Source organism: Polyodon spathula, chromosome 4, assembly GCF_017654505.1.
Source record: "Polyodon spathula isolate WHYD16114869_AA chromosome 4, ASM1765450v1, whole genome shotgun sequence".
Classification (NCBI taxonomy): Eukaryota; Metazoa; Chordata; class Actinopteri; order Acipenseriformes; family Polyodontidae; genus Polyodon; species Polyodon spathula.
The window spans coordinates 58,641,034-58,658,086 of NC_054537.1; the positions used below are offsets into that span (position 1 = coordinate 58,641,034).

Consider the following 17,053-nt stretch of genomic DNA (forward strand, 5'->3'; position numbering starts at 1 on the left):
GAACCTTAGCACACCTGCGTAACTGTAATTATACTATATAATGAATCCATTACAGTTCAATACATATTCATTTGTCATTCGATCATTATTCTTGTATTTAACCATTTTTAGTGACCCCATTTGTTTGAAAAAAAAAGTATACAGCATGTTTTTTGTATCTGTACCTGTGATTACTGTGTGCTTACATGTAATAAGTGTAGTTGTTTGTTACTTTTTAATGCCATTGCAATTATCATTGTAATTACTGCAACATAATTGTAATAACACAAAATACAAGTTTAACACGATCATAAACACTGGCTTCACTTCCGTAAGTATTTACTTGTACAGACTACATTAGGTAAATAAAACTTGTACCCAGTGCTCCAGAAAAGATGCCTACTGGGTGTTTTACGCATTGAAAAAAAAAGAATTATGCATGATATTTAAATTTAATGCGTGAAGAACGCGCAGAGCAATTTTGATAAGTCTGCATGTTCTCAAGCTTCATGTACTTATTTGGTTCATGTGGTCTCGATTGTGAATACTGCATGCCATAGCTAGAGAATAATCACAGACATGCCGGGACAGGGCCAGCTAATTGTAACCTTCCTGGGAATTGCCAGAAACATTACCAGTAAGTCCAGGTTTTCTTTTAAAAATGTAATAAAAAAAAAAAAGTATGGTTGAATCCACTCATTTGCAATGTGTTCTTGTGACTGGATTCTTGATCTTTAGGATTTCTCTGCACTGTCTTAGTCCCCCTCAACCTAACTTACCAATTTACCTGTCTGTCAACCAAATTTTTGGAAGGTAACTAAATATAATATTCTGTGTTTGGAGAAAGTCAGGATGCTTTATATTGCTGTAGCGAGGCGATCAATAAGAAACAGAATATTATTGTTTCTTTATTTGCATCAGTGAAGTATAGGTAGATTTAAAAATATATAATATTATAAATATATAGCATGCACCTGCAGGCCTTTTGTTAAGTATATTCCACCTGCAGTGTTTGAATTAAAAAAAAAAAAAAAAAAGACAGTGTTCTGTTTCTGTGTTTACTTGATTCACAGCCATATTGCTCGTGGTTGATAAAGCAAATAAGAATAATTGTTTTTGTAAAACCAAGTTTTTGTACAGTAGCTCGAAGTTGAAGTACAGTTAAAATGTAAGGCTGCAGTTAATGCATACCCCAGAAGTTTGCTTTAAAGTATGTAGAGTATTTTTTAAAACTATCTTTTGAAGATAATGTTGCATTTTAATCACATAGACCCCGTTCGCATTACTGTACTGGCCCAAGGCCGCCCCATATTTAGGTCTGCAACCCCGTTCACATTTGCGGTTTTAGGCTCCTTTGTGCGTTCACATATGTGACTGAAAAGCAGGCCTAAAGTGTGGCGAACTGCTTGGGATATTATGGTGTGTAACGGGGCGACGGTCACTGGGTTTTTCTGTGTTATCATCGGAAATCTAATTGGTAATGTGATACGAAAAACCAGCCTGCTTTGCGTTCATATATATGTAAAGGCCGGCCTTGGTCCCAGATTGTACCCCTTGGGTAGCATTCACATATGAGACATGGTGGCCCCGAGGCAGTCCTGGGATGTCTCAAATCATAACTGTGAATGGGGTCATACTGTCTAAATTGGAAAGTAATCACTCAATTACCCAAATCCTTATCTGGAGTGCTGCTTGCGATTAATCAAGAATTCAGTCCCAACTCAAGGCACCATTGGTGAGTGCACTCAAAACACCTGCCTGAAGCAAAAACTGCACCACAGTAAATTGTTTAACATAAAAACCAAGTATCTATAAACATTGTGTCAAACACTGGTAATTGTGTAAATAGCATGTTAAACTGTGAACTGTGACCTATGCAATGTACAACAATTTCCTGACTAGAAAACAAAGTTTGCCAAACTCCATTCTACTCTACATTGACGTAGGCTAATCATTTTGCAACTGCATTTTATGTCTGTTTCATAACTCTTTTCAAAACGTCCACTCTAGTGCACTGCGGTTTGAGATCTGTCCTCTAAATCACTGCAGGAAAAGTGATTAAATAAATAAATAAATAAATAAATAAATAAATAAATAAAAAGTGCTCTGACTTTGTGTTACCTGTTTGATAATGTCAGTGCACTAGAGCAGACATTTTGAAAACCGCTATGAAACAGACTTTAAAGTTAGAAGTGTAAAATGTTGTCAGGATGTTAACAATGAAAATAAATTACAGGTTGTAGCAGCGCGTGGGGATGTGTAACGCTATATTTTTCGCACTCCGCTACTTACTCTTTAACACAGTGATAGTTCCAGGCACTGACCTCCGTTTGTGGTCACTGCTAGAAACTAGCCAGGCAACTTTAAGTAGTGACAGCATCTTGGGACATGCTGGGACACAAAATCTAGATTGGAGAGTGTGTGCATTATTGAATAAAGAGAGGGGGCAGTCTGCAGACAGGGGTTCAAAGCAAAACAGTTAAGTTTACTTCCAGATCCTCTTCAACAAAAAAAAAGACATGAACACTTATAAAACATTACCACAGAAAAAAGCATAGCAATGTGCAATAAAGTACAGCTAAGCTAAAGACCACAGGGTATGGTAAAGCATATTTAAAACATGTAAAAAACCATGGTAAGCTATGGAGAAGGCATGGTATACCCATAGAATAACTGCAAAACTGCTGCGCAAATTTACCACGGAAATGTCCAAATATGTAAAGCTTCTGTCATAATACTGTGCAGCAGGACATGCAATCACACAGTTTATTACAATTCGACAGTGTCAACAGATATGATGTTGATATTCAGCACCATAATAAACATGTCATGCAATACTGCAAAAAAAGAGTACCATCTCCAACAGGCGGTCATTATACACCCACATAACTGACCTGGTCACACATAGGCAATCACATTGGACAGGAGCAGTCCTACGGGCAAGAGGTGGGGTTATACATTAACGAAGGTGGATCCTGTAATGTGTTTCATGGTGTAATTTAAGACTCCCATTATAACACAGTTTGAGCCAATCAGCTTTTAGTGCCATAAACAGATCACAACATGCCCTTGCAATTGAGGCTTACAGAAAACCCGGAAATACTCAAACTATACTATATAATACGCAATGTGAGGCTTAAATCATTCCCTGTATTTAATAGCCAGATTTTACAGTACAGTGCAGATCTCAGTGTGGACAGACAGCATTGCCTGGCTCCTGTTCTCTACAGTGCAGATCTTAGTGCAAGTACTCTGCCAAGCCCTCAGAGGCAGTAAGGCTGTGCTTGTCCGAGCATGTCCTAGGAGCAGCTGCTGAACAGACAGGATTCCTAAAGAGGCAGCCCAGTGCAGCACCCAGCGTTGCTCTATGCGTCTTCCTCCAACATAAAGACACAGACACAAGGGGAGGGGTGCGCTGCAAACACACGCACAGACATACTGTCAGCTCTCTCAGTCACTCCCCCATCCACCATAGGTAAAAGCTGTGCCTGGGTAATATGTATGTGTGTGTGTGTGTTGTTTCTGTACAGTATCTGTGTGTATGTACATCAAGTCAGATCTGAATGTCAGTTTGTGTACATACAGTATCTCTTTATAAATGTCTGTGGTTGTGAGTGTGTGTGTATGCTTGCATGTGCGCACTTTTACTGTAAACATGCATGTTGACATGTGTCTAGGAGTAGTGTAGCTGCTGTACCTCTACAGGGTACATTAAAACACTATGCAATGGTGTTCATGTTTAGAAATTACCACAGGTAGGTCAAGATTGCTTCTGTGCATCCAACATGTGCACCATCTACAACAGTGGTTCACAAAGTAGGAGATGCGAAATGTATCCTAGGGGGGCTGAAAAGGTTCAGGAAAAACGTTACCACACACATCTTTACCTATATACAGCACTGTATAACATGATGCCTCCAAATACAGATGGTGCAGCACATTTCACTGGTTCCTTTGAATTACACGGAGCAGTGTACAAAGTCAAACATTGTATATGAGAATCTGCTGTCATCTCTACGCAAATCAGCTTAATACGTGGTGCGCACATATATATAGTTAACGCTGGTCACAATTTTTTGTTTGCTCTTATCATAATGGATCGTTGGTTGGTTCGTGCTAAAGAATAAAACACAACAGAAGTGAGAGACAGACAAGCCAGTGAAACCGATTCAACTGAAGTACCGGTAGGAGATATTGAGACGCGAGCCACACAGGCAGTGAAGCACAAACAAAAGACAGCAAGACAACATAAAGCTAGTTAAACGGAGGAACTATGAAGAGGATCAGATACAATATGGCTTCAGCTATTCATAACAGTGATTGAGCAGTGCCTACACAGGGTGTTTTACGTTTAGGAGTGCTTATGCAAAATAGCGTGAAACCAGTAAAAATGAAGATGCATCTGCACACCAAACAAGCCACGCAGGCCGGTAAGAAAGAGAAATGAAAGATCAACTGGATTTTATGAGCAAACACACAATTCCTGCAAAAGCAGTAATGGCGTCCTACGAAGTTTCCCACTTAATTGCTAAATGTAAAAACCACACACAGTGTGTCGCATTATCCATGGGGGAAAATGTGCTACTCCACTTCAAGCCATTCCGTTGTGAAATGACACGGTTGCACGGCGCATTAATGATATTGCCAACAACATGAAGATTCAGCTGATCGATCAGGTTAAACACAGCCGCAAACACGCTTGCAACTCGATGAGTCTACAGACCTATCCAATTCAGCTCAGCAACTTGTGCATGTGAGATACTGCATGACAGAAAGCTGCAAGATTTATTGTTTTACAATTCATTTCAAGGAAAGACAAGAAATATTTTGCAATCTTCACTAAGAACTGCAGTGGTTGTGCTGTGTTAGTGTAGCGATGGGGCAGTGTTATGATGGGGAAAAAACATTGGACTGAAAGCAAAAGTTCTGGAAGTGGCGCCTCATGTTGTTTTCGCACATTGTGTTATACACAGGGAAGCTCTGGTTTCCAAGAAGCTTGAACCGAATTTAACTGCGTTCTGCAAAGCGTAATAAAAAGTAAACTTTGTTAAGTCTTTCCCCCTGAATTCAAGATGGTTTTCAATGTTATGTTGGGAAATGGGATCAGAATACAAGCTTATTTTACATTCTGGAGTCCGTGGCTATCTCGAGGAAGAATCCTGGTGCGTTTCTTTGAGTTGAAAGATGAACTGTGCTTGTTCCTCCTTGTCACTGGATCACCTTATGCACAACACCTGCATGATTCAAAGGGGCTTTCAAACCTAGCGTATTCAGCAGACATTTTTGAGAAACTGAATGCACTGAATGTTTAACTCCAAGGTCCCAACACCAACTTTCTGCTATTGAATGGCAAAACTTATGGCTTCCGAAAGAAACTTGAGTGACGGAAGGAGCGACTGGATCAGGACAAATGTTTCCAGCGTTGTCAGCGTTTGTGGATAATGAGCTCAAACTTGAAACAGTGAAACCAAAAATTGCTCATCATCTCACAGACCTCGAGAGCCACTGTAAAAAATATCTTAAGGATTTGACTCTCGATAAACAGGCCTGGATTTGACAGCCGTTTGCGGCCACCTCTTCTAGCAATCTGTCACCTGAGGCAGATGGAGCCCTCTTAGACTTGTCAAGTGACCGGCCACTGAAGACAGTATTTGCTTCGACCCCACAGAGAATTCTGGCTGTCAGTCACTGGGGAGTATCCAGTATTAGCCAAAGCTGCAATTAATGTTTGAATTCCTTTTACATCTACCTACTTATGCGAAACAGCCTTTTCTGCCCTAGTTTGCATCAAAAGCAAACAACGATCTCACCTTCAAGTAGAAGGGGATAGCTCTCAAACATCCAGCGCAGGGTGGATCTGCTCTACTCCAAAAACAGGCACACCATCATACTAATTACCGTAAGCAGTACCTCACGTAAAGATTAAGATTACATTACTATATACTTATATGGCTGTCTATTTGAACCTATGATACAGTACTATTTTTTATATTTAGTAAGTGTGGTAGGTTGGATTTTTTTTACTGGTAAATGTACTTATGTGGGGTGTTGGGGGAATGTAAACTACTACAGAGGAAGTAGAGGGGCACACTCTAAAGCTTGCGAACCACTGATCTACACTGTATGTAAAAATGTGAGTTTGAAGGAAGATGCCTTCGTATGCCGTATTCCTTCAAATTTAAGATGCTGCCCACATTTCCCACCCTCAATTTTAGGAAAAAGAAATAAAGATGCATTTACAAAGATACAATCTCAATTACGCATATAAGAAAGCGAAGTACCTGTATGGAGGCAGTTCGTGTCCGTCTGCTGTCACACAGAGTACTACAGTTATGTGCTGCTTCTTACTTCCAGTCGTGATAACTCGCACCTGTTTTTCTTCATTTTTGTTAACTGTGGTATTGCATGTCAAAAAATACGGGGGTCTGACCAGCATTTCCAATCTGTTCAAGCTGGTACTGTTTGTTAGTAACTACTAATAACGATATGCTGAAATTGTGAAAGCTTCTCTTTGAATTCCTCAGGAAGCTAATGATGCTCTTTTGAAAATGGCTGCCTGTATGTCATGGATGATTCGAGATCGGGCAGAGACGATTTTGTTGGTGTACTCAGGCAGTCCCGTCTTCTGTTGGGGATTGTAATACCTGCATCACTATACTCATTTGAGAAGTAAAAATTGGTTTAAAAAGTGCATCTTAAATTCGAAGGAATAATGTACTGTACCCCCAGATTCTGACACTCTTAACAACTTGTCCATTGCAAGTTTAATTAAAATTGAATATAGGCTTCTCTAGATATATACCACCACTGACAAGGATAATAAAAGGCAAAAGAAATAACCCACCTGTAATGACGTTTCCACTCAAAACAACAAGTAACCATGCACCTTTTGAATTACCCTGCACAAAATCCCCTTCTCCCTCTATGACAATTCAACACTTTCAAGTACACTATGTGAAGATATTTATGCAACGCAACATCTGGATTAAACCACCTACAGGCAGCTCTATTTAAGTCAGTCCACCTTACAGAGCCAACAACAGAAAAGAGTCTGGACAAATAAATACAAGTTCTAGTCCTGCAGGTGGGTTAGCCTAACCCTGCAGTTCCACAATGCCATGCTGTGGTCATGGCGCACTGCTCTGCTGTACTCTGCTCTCGAATGCATAGAATGTGCCAGTGATGTACTTTTAATGCAGAATTTTGTGTCCCACTTAAGATGGACTAACAACATAATTTGTTTTATTAAAGAGCAACTTGGTGTGGCTATGACATATCACAAGTGTATTCTAAAGTGATTTGGATTTCTACCACCTTCCTGGAGACTTGAGCACCCCTGTGGCCTGAATAAAGCTCTCAGTATCATATTTATCCTTCAGGTACATCTGGTACCCCTGCAACATTCTGCCTCTGGTAATGTCCCCAAAAAAATTGTGTGGTAATACAATCATTCAGAAGAGTTTACTGGTGTACCTAATGTAGCCTGCTTAAGAGCAGAGACCTGAAGTTACCACGGTGCCATGACTAAAACCTGGTACAAAGGGAATCAAAATAAATACAAAGGACGACCCTCAGCAACACTGTCAATACTGCATGAGAGGCACAGCCTGCACAAAAGATAGCATGCCTAATATACACACACTGCTTTGGGTAATAAGAAAAAACAGTATACAGGTATTTTGTAAAAAGAGACATTGATCATGGAATGCACAGCATGTACCCTGCACTCTACTGGCTAACCATATTCTGAAAAGGAGAAAAAAAACAGCAAATTAACTAGCAAAAATAAATACATAAATAAAAGTGCTTAATGTAAATGACACATGCTCAATCATAAAAGTAAGCTGCACTATATTTTTAATGTGATTTACTTTATTATTTACACATGCAGAGTAGAATTACTTTGGCAGTAATTAATGTATACTTGAAACTACCCCAAAAGGTGTATTACAGTAGTGAGACACTCTCAAAGACGCATTGAAATAAGTGTGTACAAAACAGGAGTCTTGCTTCAGTGCTCACTCAACATCACTCTATAGTGCCAGTGTGAAAACAGTACATCGGTACACTAGAACGCACCTGCTTCAGTCGCATCGCCCAACTTATTCTAATGAACACTTTAAAATCTGATTACAGCATCATTAATTCATATTTTCTGTTAATCTCGTGAGTTGCGAATTTTACTTGCAATACTGCTGAATAAATTATCAAATGCAATACACAACTTATTACGAAAACAAATTTATTGCAAAACATGTAGGCGAGATAAGTTTTGACTAGATATGGAGAAAGAGACCAGTCATTACAAAAACGAGTTAAATCTGCAACATCCCTGTCAGAGACCCGTAAACTAGCAGAGGGAGAAATTGGGTGTGAAATGCGTTGACGGCGGCCAACGTGCATATATTTTCTTTAACTTTAAAAAAAAACTCAAAATCCCAGTTGAAAAATAAATAAACTGTCACAGGGCTTTTTTTAAAGCAATCAATCAACGCATAACAAAACAACATTCAACTTGCAAATGTATGTATGCACTGTTAAGAAGCAGACATAATTTGTTATTATCAATTTGCATTAATAGCAATTACCGTTTGCTTTAAAGGGTTGTTTAACGTGGATCGATATTGGAAGGGCAGACATTTAGGCAAGAGGGCAAATCACCTTTGCGGCACATTCTCCGTGTAGTGCGTATTCGGCAACTTCCAAAACCATAATAAAATATCCAGGAAGTGCAGCCTGTACTACACAACATCGAAACAAACAACACATGATTTATTAGCTGCTTCTAGGAAAACAATTCAAGCCTCTTCAAACTCGACTCTGCAAACTTATCCCTGTAAATAAAAACGACTAGAATTCTACAAAAAGCCTGACTATGGTTTATTATCAAGGTCCCGAGATCAGACATCACCAACGCTAAGCTAGCCCTACCATACGACGACCCCCCACACAGCACAGCTTCCTTGAATTTAAATCAAACTGTTTGATTTTATGTTTAAAGGAGGTGGGGGCTGACTATTTGTTAATATTTTTTGGGTGCGATTCATCTGTGAACAACTGTGCACGGCTTATTCGCTGTATGCATCACGTAAATGAAAGGTTATCCACCGGTAGTGTGTAACTTAACTCACCTTGTTAAAGTACAACATCCAGAGTTCGTATAATCTTTCCTTCGAAGCCATTCTCACTGTCTTGCTTTGCGTTCTTCACTCCTTATTCCGCAATACACGTATTTGTATTATTATCCTCTTTATTGAGGCACTGTCATTTCCTCCGACGCTGACGGCTTACCATTTCTTCTGCACAGTTGCAATTAAAAGCAATAATAACACACATAAAAACTCTTAATATTATTCACAATTCCCAGGTATAAAGAGAATAAACTATTGTGATAATTCACTACAAAAGACGCGTGCAAACCTTGCACACTTGTCTTTCCCACTCCACGCATGCGAATAACAATGGAACAGGTTTCTTTTGAGTTTCCTTGACTGCTGCCTGTCTCCGTGTTGCTAGTTCGCCGACGCTCTGTCTGCCATTGTTGACTAGCTCTGCAGAGTCAATTTCTACAGTATATCACCACTGCAGGTTGTTTACAGGTCTTTCCTCGCTGGCTGTGTTGTGTGCCTGCTCGCTTCTCCGTGCCGTAGTACTCGCTCTCTCTTTCTAAAAACTCTCGAAGGAACTCGCTCCAAAAAGCCAAGCCTACTACCAGAAGGGTTGGCAATTCGTACAAACACAGGTAACCCGTTAAAGAGACAGTCACTTTGTTTTCCAACTGCCACACGTTTCCAACTGCCACATGTCAAATCCAACAATGTCAAATATAAAAACAGGATGTTAAAAAGCCAGAAAGGTCAACTTTTTTTTTTTAGTATTATTATTTGTTTGTTTATCTTGGCAACACAAGCCCAAACAGAATTATGAAATAATGTAAAGATAATTTTAATTTTGTAATGTTTTACTGTCATTCATTTACACCATCGTTTTTAAACACATTTATATGCCAAGATTTACAGTAAGTGTGAAGACTTATTTTGGACGGTGTGTTTAACATTGTTCAATGTTTACTTTGCAATGAAAACCTATGGAGGCTTTTAATCAGATCGCATTAACAGAGGGGCAATCTCATTTCCATGACTGCTGGCACTTGATTTGCAAAGAAATTAAACACAATTTTAAAAATCAAGTGGTACTATATTTAAAAAAAAAACTAAAAACAAAACAGACAAAAAAAAAAAACAGCAGGTACAAGGACTGTCATTACAGTTATGAGCTAATGTGTTGGATGAAGGAAGACTTAAGTGGTTTAGGTAGGTATACATGGTAGGAGGGAATTAAAGAATATGTTGTGTATGGGTATGACATCTCACAGTTATCTTAACTGATCTTTTCAGTTTGTATTCTGTTTCAGCCATCACATCCTGGTGACCCTTTAAAACTCAGTGGCTTAAAGCACCCCCTTGGCCTCAATAGAGCTCTCAGAATCAATCCAACTACACCAGGTACACCACAGTGTAACTGGTGACCCTGCACATCTCTAACGAGGGTCAGATTATGCAAAAAAACTGCAATTGTGGTTTAGACTTCATCTCACCAACACGGGTCAGAATCTGCAAAGACGGTGCATCAGCCAACACTGCCCATTACAGGTAGGTGTATAGCGTTCTTCAAGAATAAGACAACAGACCTGCTTCAATAGCCTAGCAGCAATAGTGAGTGAGCACGGTTAGCCTGTTCTGATATTCAAAGATGACTTACAGTGGCATCTGTTAAACGGGGCAAGGGAATGTGAGAAAATAAATTTAAATCCTGACAACGGATATATATATATTTTAGCTATGCCTCAAAAAACCCTATAATAATTTGTATGACAGAGCTGAAATGGCATTGAAATGTTCCATTGCTCTACCAAAACACCGAGATTATTATCATTTCACAGGACGTGAGCAGGGTGTGTAAGGATAGGGCAGAGGAAGCAGAAAGGAGCAGTTAGTAGGACAGAATGCCGGCTAGAAAGGACCGGACTTAGGATAGAGGAGCGGGCGAGGCCCTGACTCTAGCAGCAGACCAGCCGAGCCGGACATGAAAACTAGGATAGAATGATAATAGAATAAGATAGGATGGTCATTGACTGAGGGTGACGATGCCGACACATCCTAGAGGCAGAGTACCCAGCAACCGAAACAGGATAGAAAGATGGTTACTGACTGAGGGCGACAATGCCGACACAACTCAGGGGCAAAGGACCCAGAAACTGAAAACACATACAAGGGTTATGACTCGAGGAGCCGCCCCTCGGGAGGAACACTCGATAGCGAAGGTGCAAGTGATCAGGGCTTACATAGAAAATAGGTACTAATTGACAGGAAATAGGAAGCCCCCAGTTCCACACCCCTAGTTAACATTTGTCCCATGTCACTCATAGACATTTCTCATAACACACAGTGTATGGTGCATCTCTTCCTCTGCTGAAAAGACTGAAATCCAGCCGTCATTTGATTGAGACCTTGGTGAGCTGTGCCAAACTTGTGCCTTCCTCATTCAGTTAGATTGTGGTTCCATTCATTTAAGTCAGCTTGGATTTGGTTTTGTATTTATTAATAAAGAGATTGATAGAGACAAAATGTTTGTCTAAATTATTATGATTTTTATTTTTAGTAATGCTATAGAGATAAAAGTTGTATAAGTTCAACCTAACAACGAATGTTCAATATAAATACAGTATAAAGGTAGAGATCCAAAGCCAGTTAGATTTCAAATTCTACTGATAAAGATGCCTATTGACGTTTGTAACTGTACAAATGCAAAGTTTTCAGATTGGGGTCTCTACAGCCAGTTGCCATATTATGATATGTAAGAACTGACAAACTCAATTATAGATTATGAACACAGTATTTGGCTTATAGAGTATAATCTCTCCCCTGAGCCTTGCAGGTAGTGGACAAAAAAATGGAAACACCTGGGTGAAAGAGGGACACCAAGTATATTAAAAGCAAGGGCTTCGACACAGGTGTGCCTCATGCATTAATTAAGCAGATAACATCCCAGCATGCTTAGGGTTATGTATAAACATGCTGGACAGGGCTGGTTGCTGTAATTATGGCTTGTATACCTGCAAGAGGAGACCTCAGTGACTTTGAAAGAGGGGTGATTGTTGGGGCGTGTTTGTCAGGAGCTTCAGTGACCAAGACAGCTCAACTTGTTAATATTTCACGAGCAACGGTGTCTAAGGTGATGTCGAAGTAATTCGAAGTGCAAGGCAAAACAGGTGCAAGCAGCTAGTTTCATCAAAAACGTTCCGCCAAGAACTCCACAGAGCGGGATACCATAGTCGGATTGCAGTGCACAAACCGCCCATCACACCTGGCAATGCATGTTTGCGAGTCCAGTGGTGCAAAGAGCACAGGCAATGGACTACCGAGCAGTGGAGAAATGTGATATGGTCAGATAAATTATCCTTCACCATGTTCTCGACAAATGGACGAGTGCATGTGTGACGCCAACCTATAGAACTCTACAGCCCTCAGTGCTTGAATCATACAGTGAAGGGTACTGGTGGTTCCGTAATGTTGTGGGGTGCATTTTTCTGGCATGGTTTGGGTGCACTCATTGCCTTACAAGGCAAGGTCAATGCTAATTAGTATTTAATGGTACAGAGTGATCATCTTCACTCTATGTTGCAGCATTTCTTTCTTGCGGTGGGGGGGGGGGGGGGGGGGGGGAGCATGTGTGGTCGCCCAATCGTTTGATGAGCATGACACTGATGTTATCCATACGTCATGGCCTTCTCAGTCACCAGATCTGAACCCAATCGAGCATTTATGGGATATTGTGGAATGACGCCTGAGACAGCGTTTTTTTCCACCTCCATCAACCAGGATGGTGCCGCATCCCTCCTGCAGAATTACAGAGGCTGGTAGACTCTTTGCCACGGCGCATACAGGCCGTACTGGCCGCACGTGGTGGCCCAGTGCCCTATTAAGTGACTTTACATTGATGTTTCTATTTTTTTGTCCACTACGTGTAGTTCCTCATGCACCTAGCTATCCCAAGCAGGCCAGGTCAAGCACAGCGTGGTTTTGGGATCCTCAGTGAGACAGACCTACTATATTTCTGCAACATTACAAGGGTCTTTCAAGAGAAACCTGCCCTGGTAGGTGGATAGTAACACAGAGTGGAAGTTCCATTAGACGTATTACTCAGTGTACTATTCCTATTCCACCTGTTACAATTGGCCCATTGGTGCAGCGTTTGGGGCTAGTGCAGGATGCTGGCTTTCCCATCCTCATTAGACCGCTGACTGTGTGTTTCCCAGTTGATGGTGCTCACCATTCAGAACATGAAGTGGGTAGTTCTGCCGCATCCAGACTTTCACACCAGGGATTTCCATCTATTGGGTCCCATGAAGGAGCTTCTTGGTGGTCAAATGTGCCAATCAGCATTCAAACAGTGATCTTGCCCTTGTATGTTGGCCAACTACAGAGAGTTTTTGCTGAACAAGAGCTTGATGACTGAAGTTACTGCACTGACTCTGCTCATTTCTTCTTGGACTATGGTGTGCATTGTTTTCCCAGAGCCAGACTGACAAAGTTATGTAGATATCTCTGGAGTGTCAGTCTGAGGATGAGGTATGTCTGTGCACTTAACCCCAAAGTAAAAGATATAGGTACATACCAAACATTTCAGCTCATTCCTTCAGATGTGTAATGAGTTATATGTAGGGATGTTCTGATCAACAGATTAACCAGACCGATTAATCAACTAAAGAGTTGATTACATTTTTTTTTTTTTGCAATCAAATTGTGCATTAAAAATGCATTCTGCGTAGAGAGAGAAATGTGTGCTGCTACAGTATTTAGGGAAGTGCTGATTTGAAGCACGCTCTCTCTCCTCGAAAGTGGTAGGACACTGTGGTTTTAAGCTTGTATAAAAAGGGGTGAAAGTTGTAAAAATCGTAATTGTTGTCTTGCTTTGTGCAAGGATTGCTTATAGTGTGCTACAGATGTATATGCGTACTTGAAACTGGAATGTTTATCTACGTTGATTTAAATGATTGCCAAGCATGTGTCTGTAAAGTTACTCGTATGCATTATAACCAGAGCTGTGGTAAAATCCAGCGTGGTGCATTTATCCTGTTTTAAACTGTTGATTTAGTTATAAACCTTGGAGTGTTGCTAACAATTTTGCTGTTTAGGGATTACCCCAGAGTGGTTAAACAGTAAGCGTATAACTGTGCTACTCTGGCCCTTGGGGCTTGTGACTGAGTTATCAGGTCCCTCAATCTGTTTTATTAGGGTAATAGGGTAGAAAGGTAACATTTGTTACATTTACAAAAATTATAAAAATGGTTTTAAAAAGACCAAATTCCCATTGGGCTTTTTTTTTTTTAATTATATTGATTTTTTAAGTACAGTATTACTATGCAGGACAGATGCTATAAGATTGTTACCTTTATTAAAAATGTGCACGGATTAATCTACCGGTTAATCAACTAATGCCATAAATTAACCGATCAAATTTTTTAATCGAGTTTCATGGTATCTAGATACTATATATATATATATAGTATATATATATAATATTATATATGATATATCTATATGAGTGTCTACTAGATGATAGTATTACTCACACATCATTTGAATTACCCAACCAAAGGGTAAAATTATAATGCAGTCAGCTGTGTATTGAGTTAAATTGAAGAAGTTTACCTTTAGAAAATCTGTTAGAGTATTGTTTCTCTTTGTTTTTGTCCACTTACTGAACCCATCAGCCCTAGCAGTCTATAGAGACCTGAATTTCTCAGCACACACATGATACACATAAGCCCCTTTCACTGGTGTGTTCTACCCGGGTCTGACCTTACCCGGGTCGCGACCTGGTGTCAAGTGGATCGGCTATGTGATTTCACACTGCTTTTTGAAGAAGCAGGGTTGACCTGGGTAACAGAAACAAGAACACAATGTGCGTATCAATGCCCCGGAAGCAGCTTGTTACGGACGTGTCCATCCAAGCTTCTCTGGATTGAATCGTCGTGCCAAATGTTGATTAGAGCAAATGTTTCTTCATCCCTGCTGCAGTCCGGCTCATGATGTGTCTCAATCAACAAAAATATAGCTAAGCAGAATAAACAGAAACGTTCCTTGTGGGAGTGGAACCTTCACACAAGCATGGCTTTTTGTTACTTCGTGGGCTTATGAACGCCCATCATGCATTTTGTCTCGTTCGATCTGGGGCAAAGCATGTCAACTCACGAGGTGGATCGCAGACGATCTGACACAACCCAGGTACAGTCCATGTATGTGGTTTTACACTACGTGGGATTGTGCCCCGGGTAGCCAGAACCTGGATCAGGACCCAGGTAGGAGCGCCAGTGTGAAATGGGCTATAGACACGCACATACACAGGGCAAAGTACAGGTGCTTATGTATGGTGTGGACACAGGCCATAAGACTTTTAAAAAAAAAAGAAAAGCAAACAGGAGAATAAAACCAATCAAACACAAAAGCAAACAAAATCCTACAGGGTTTCTCTACCTTACACAGTGTAAACCTGGCTTCTCAGCAGAGGACACTGAGCCAGCCACCTCCAGGAGCTCTGTTTTTTTAAAAGCTTGAACATGATGAAGATAATTGTTATAACCAGCAACCCTCCTCCTTAACATGCAGTGAAATTACATTACATTGAGTTTAGTAATATTTTAACTCAGAGCTCTCTGAAAGCACTTAAGTCTTAAAACACTAAACTTAATATTCACATATCATGTGAGAGCTCAGAAAGCTTGCCATAGTGCAAATATTAATACACATGAATAAATAAATATACTGGAATTATAGTTATATACAGTAGTTTATTTGCCATCTGAAATGTATATGACATCAGAGGCGGATCCAGACTTTCAATTACAGTGTTTACATAACAAGCACTGTTAGGCAGCAGTACAGGCAGAATCTGTTTTTCAAACCTGTTACTTCAATGTGTAAATTACACCTACCTAAGCAGGTTAAGGTAGTTTTAGTTAGGCTGCTTATTTCTCTATTTGGAACTTGAAAGGGTATTTCTTTGCTATTTGTAAAAAAAAAAAAAAAAAAAAAAAAAAAAAAAGAGTATTTTACATTATGGAGTAAACAATTTCGAAAATCTGCCACCAAGATTTTAAGCAGGGTCTGAGACACCTCCTATTAATCGACGGCCTCGGCGCTCCATTCTCTATGCTCTCGATGCTCTTACTCTTGCGTAGTCTGGTCTGCTGTGTGTTGTCGGAAGATGGAGCAGAGCATGGGGTCCCTCCAACAAGAAGCCTTAAAGAGAAAAGAAAGACTGAAAGCTCTCCGGAGTAAGCAGCTACAGGTCAGCACTTTGCCATTCTTATAATAATTGTGTTACTGTTGATGTAGTTTTATATCCCGAGTTCTGAAAAGAAGCGAGCCGGGCGTTTAGGAATTAAGTCAGACCTACCTCTAGTCCCGCAGTACAACAACAAACATGCGACCGATTCAGAAATACCGCCACGTTTTTACAGTTAATTTATATTAATCTGTCATCGATATTAAAAAAAAAGAGCTTTACATTTTGAAAAAGTTCAACACCCGGTAGAGATCAATTTTACAGTGTTTTCGGGACAGACTAGGCCTTAACACATCTTTCCGGGGTGGGTACATCATTAGCAATGTGGTCAAATAAAACAAATACAGGCAGTTTTTCATATAAATTACCTGAAATTAATATTTTAAAATGACTGGTGGCGGTAAGACAAATGACAATAACTACAGTTTTACACATTGAATTAACAGAAAGTGGTATCTAGGGTTGCCACCTCCGAGGTACAAAAATCCGGGACACCAGAACCATTGCGTGCAAAATACATATACTTACTGTATGTGTAACCACTGTCAAACGGCCCATGTGTATTATTAGTCAAATTTCACCCCAATACTATATCTTACCTATAAAGTGGGAGTACTGGCTTGTTACTAAAATAAATAAATGTACGATTTTGTGATAACTGAAAACAGTTCATAATGTAAGACATGCAACTATTGCAGAGTAAATCCGTTCACATTATTTCACG

At 40.0% G+C, this 17,053-nt stretch overlaps 2 protein-coding genes across 4 annotated transcripts in view; one reads left to right on the top strand and one right to left on the bottom strand.

Moving 5' to 3' along the window:
* The window catches only part of LOC121314676 (neurobeachin-like protein 2), a 125,391-nt gene extending 115,690 nt beyond the window's left edge, over nt 1–9,701 (bottom strand). For both annotated transcript variants that reach the window (XM_041248172.1, XM_041248170.1), the window contains exon 1: nt 9,111–9,701. In XM_041248172.1, coding sequence (XP_041104106.1) covers nt 9,111–9,161 — 51 coding nt within the window. In that variant the 5' untranslated portion in view covers nt 9,162–9,701. The remainder of the gene's footprint in view (nt 1–9,110) is intronic.
* A 6,387-nt stretch (nt 9,702–16,088) lies between these two features.
* Nucleotides 16,089–17,053, top strand: part of LOC121314677 (coiled-coil domain-containing protein 12-like) — a 31,474-nt gene continuing 30,509 nt past the window's right edge. Inside the window, exon 1 of one of the 2 annotated variants that reach the window (XM_041248173.1) lies at nt 16,089–16,332. In XM_041248173.1, coding sequence (XP_041104107.1) covers nt 16,249–16,332 — 84 coding nt within the window. In that variant the 5' untranslated portion in view covers nt 16,089–16,248. The remainder of the gene's footprint in view (nt 16,333–17,053) is intronic. The other variant, XM_041248174.1, reaches the window with a different exon arrangement.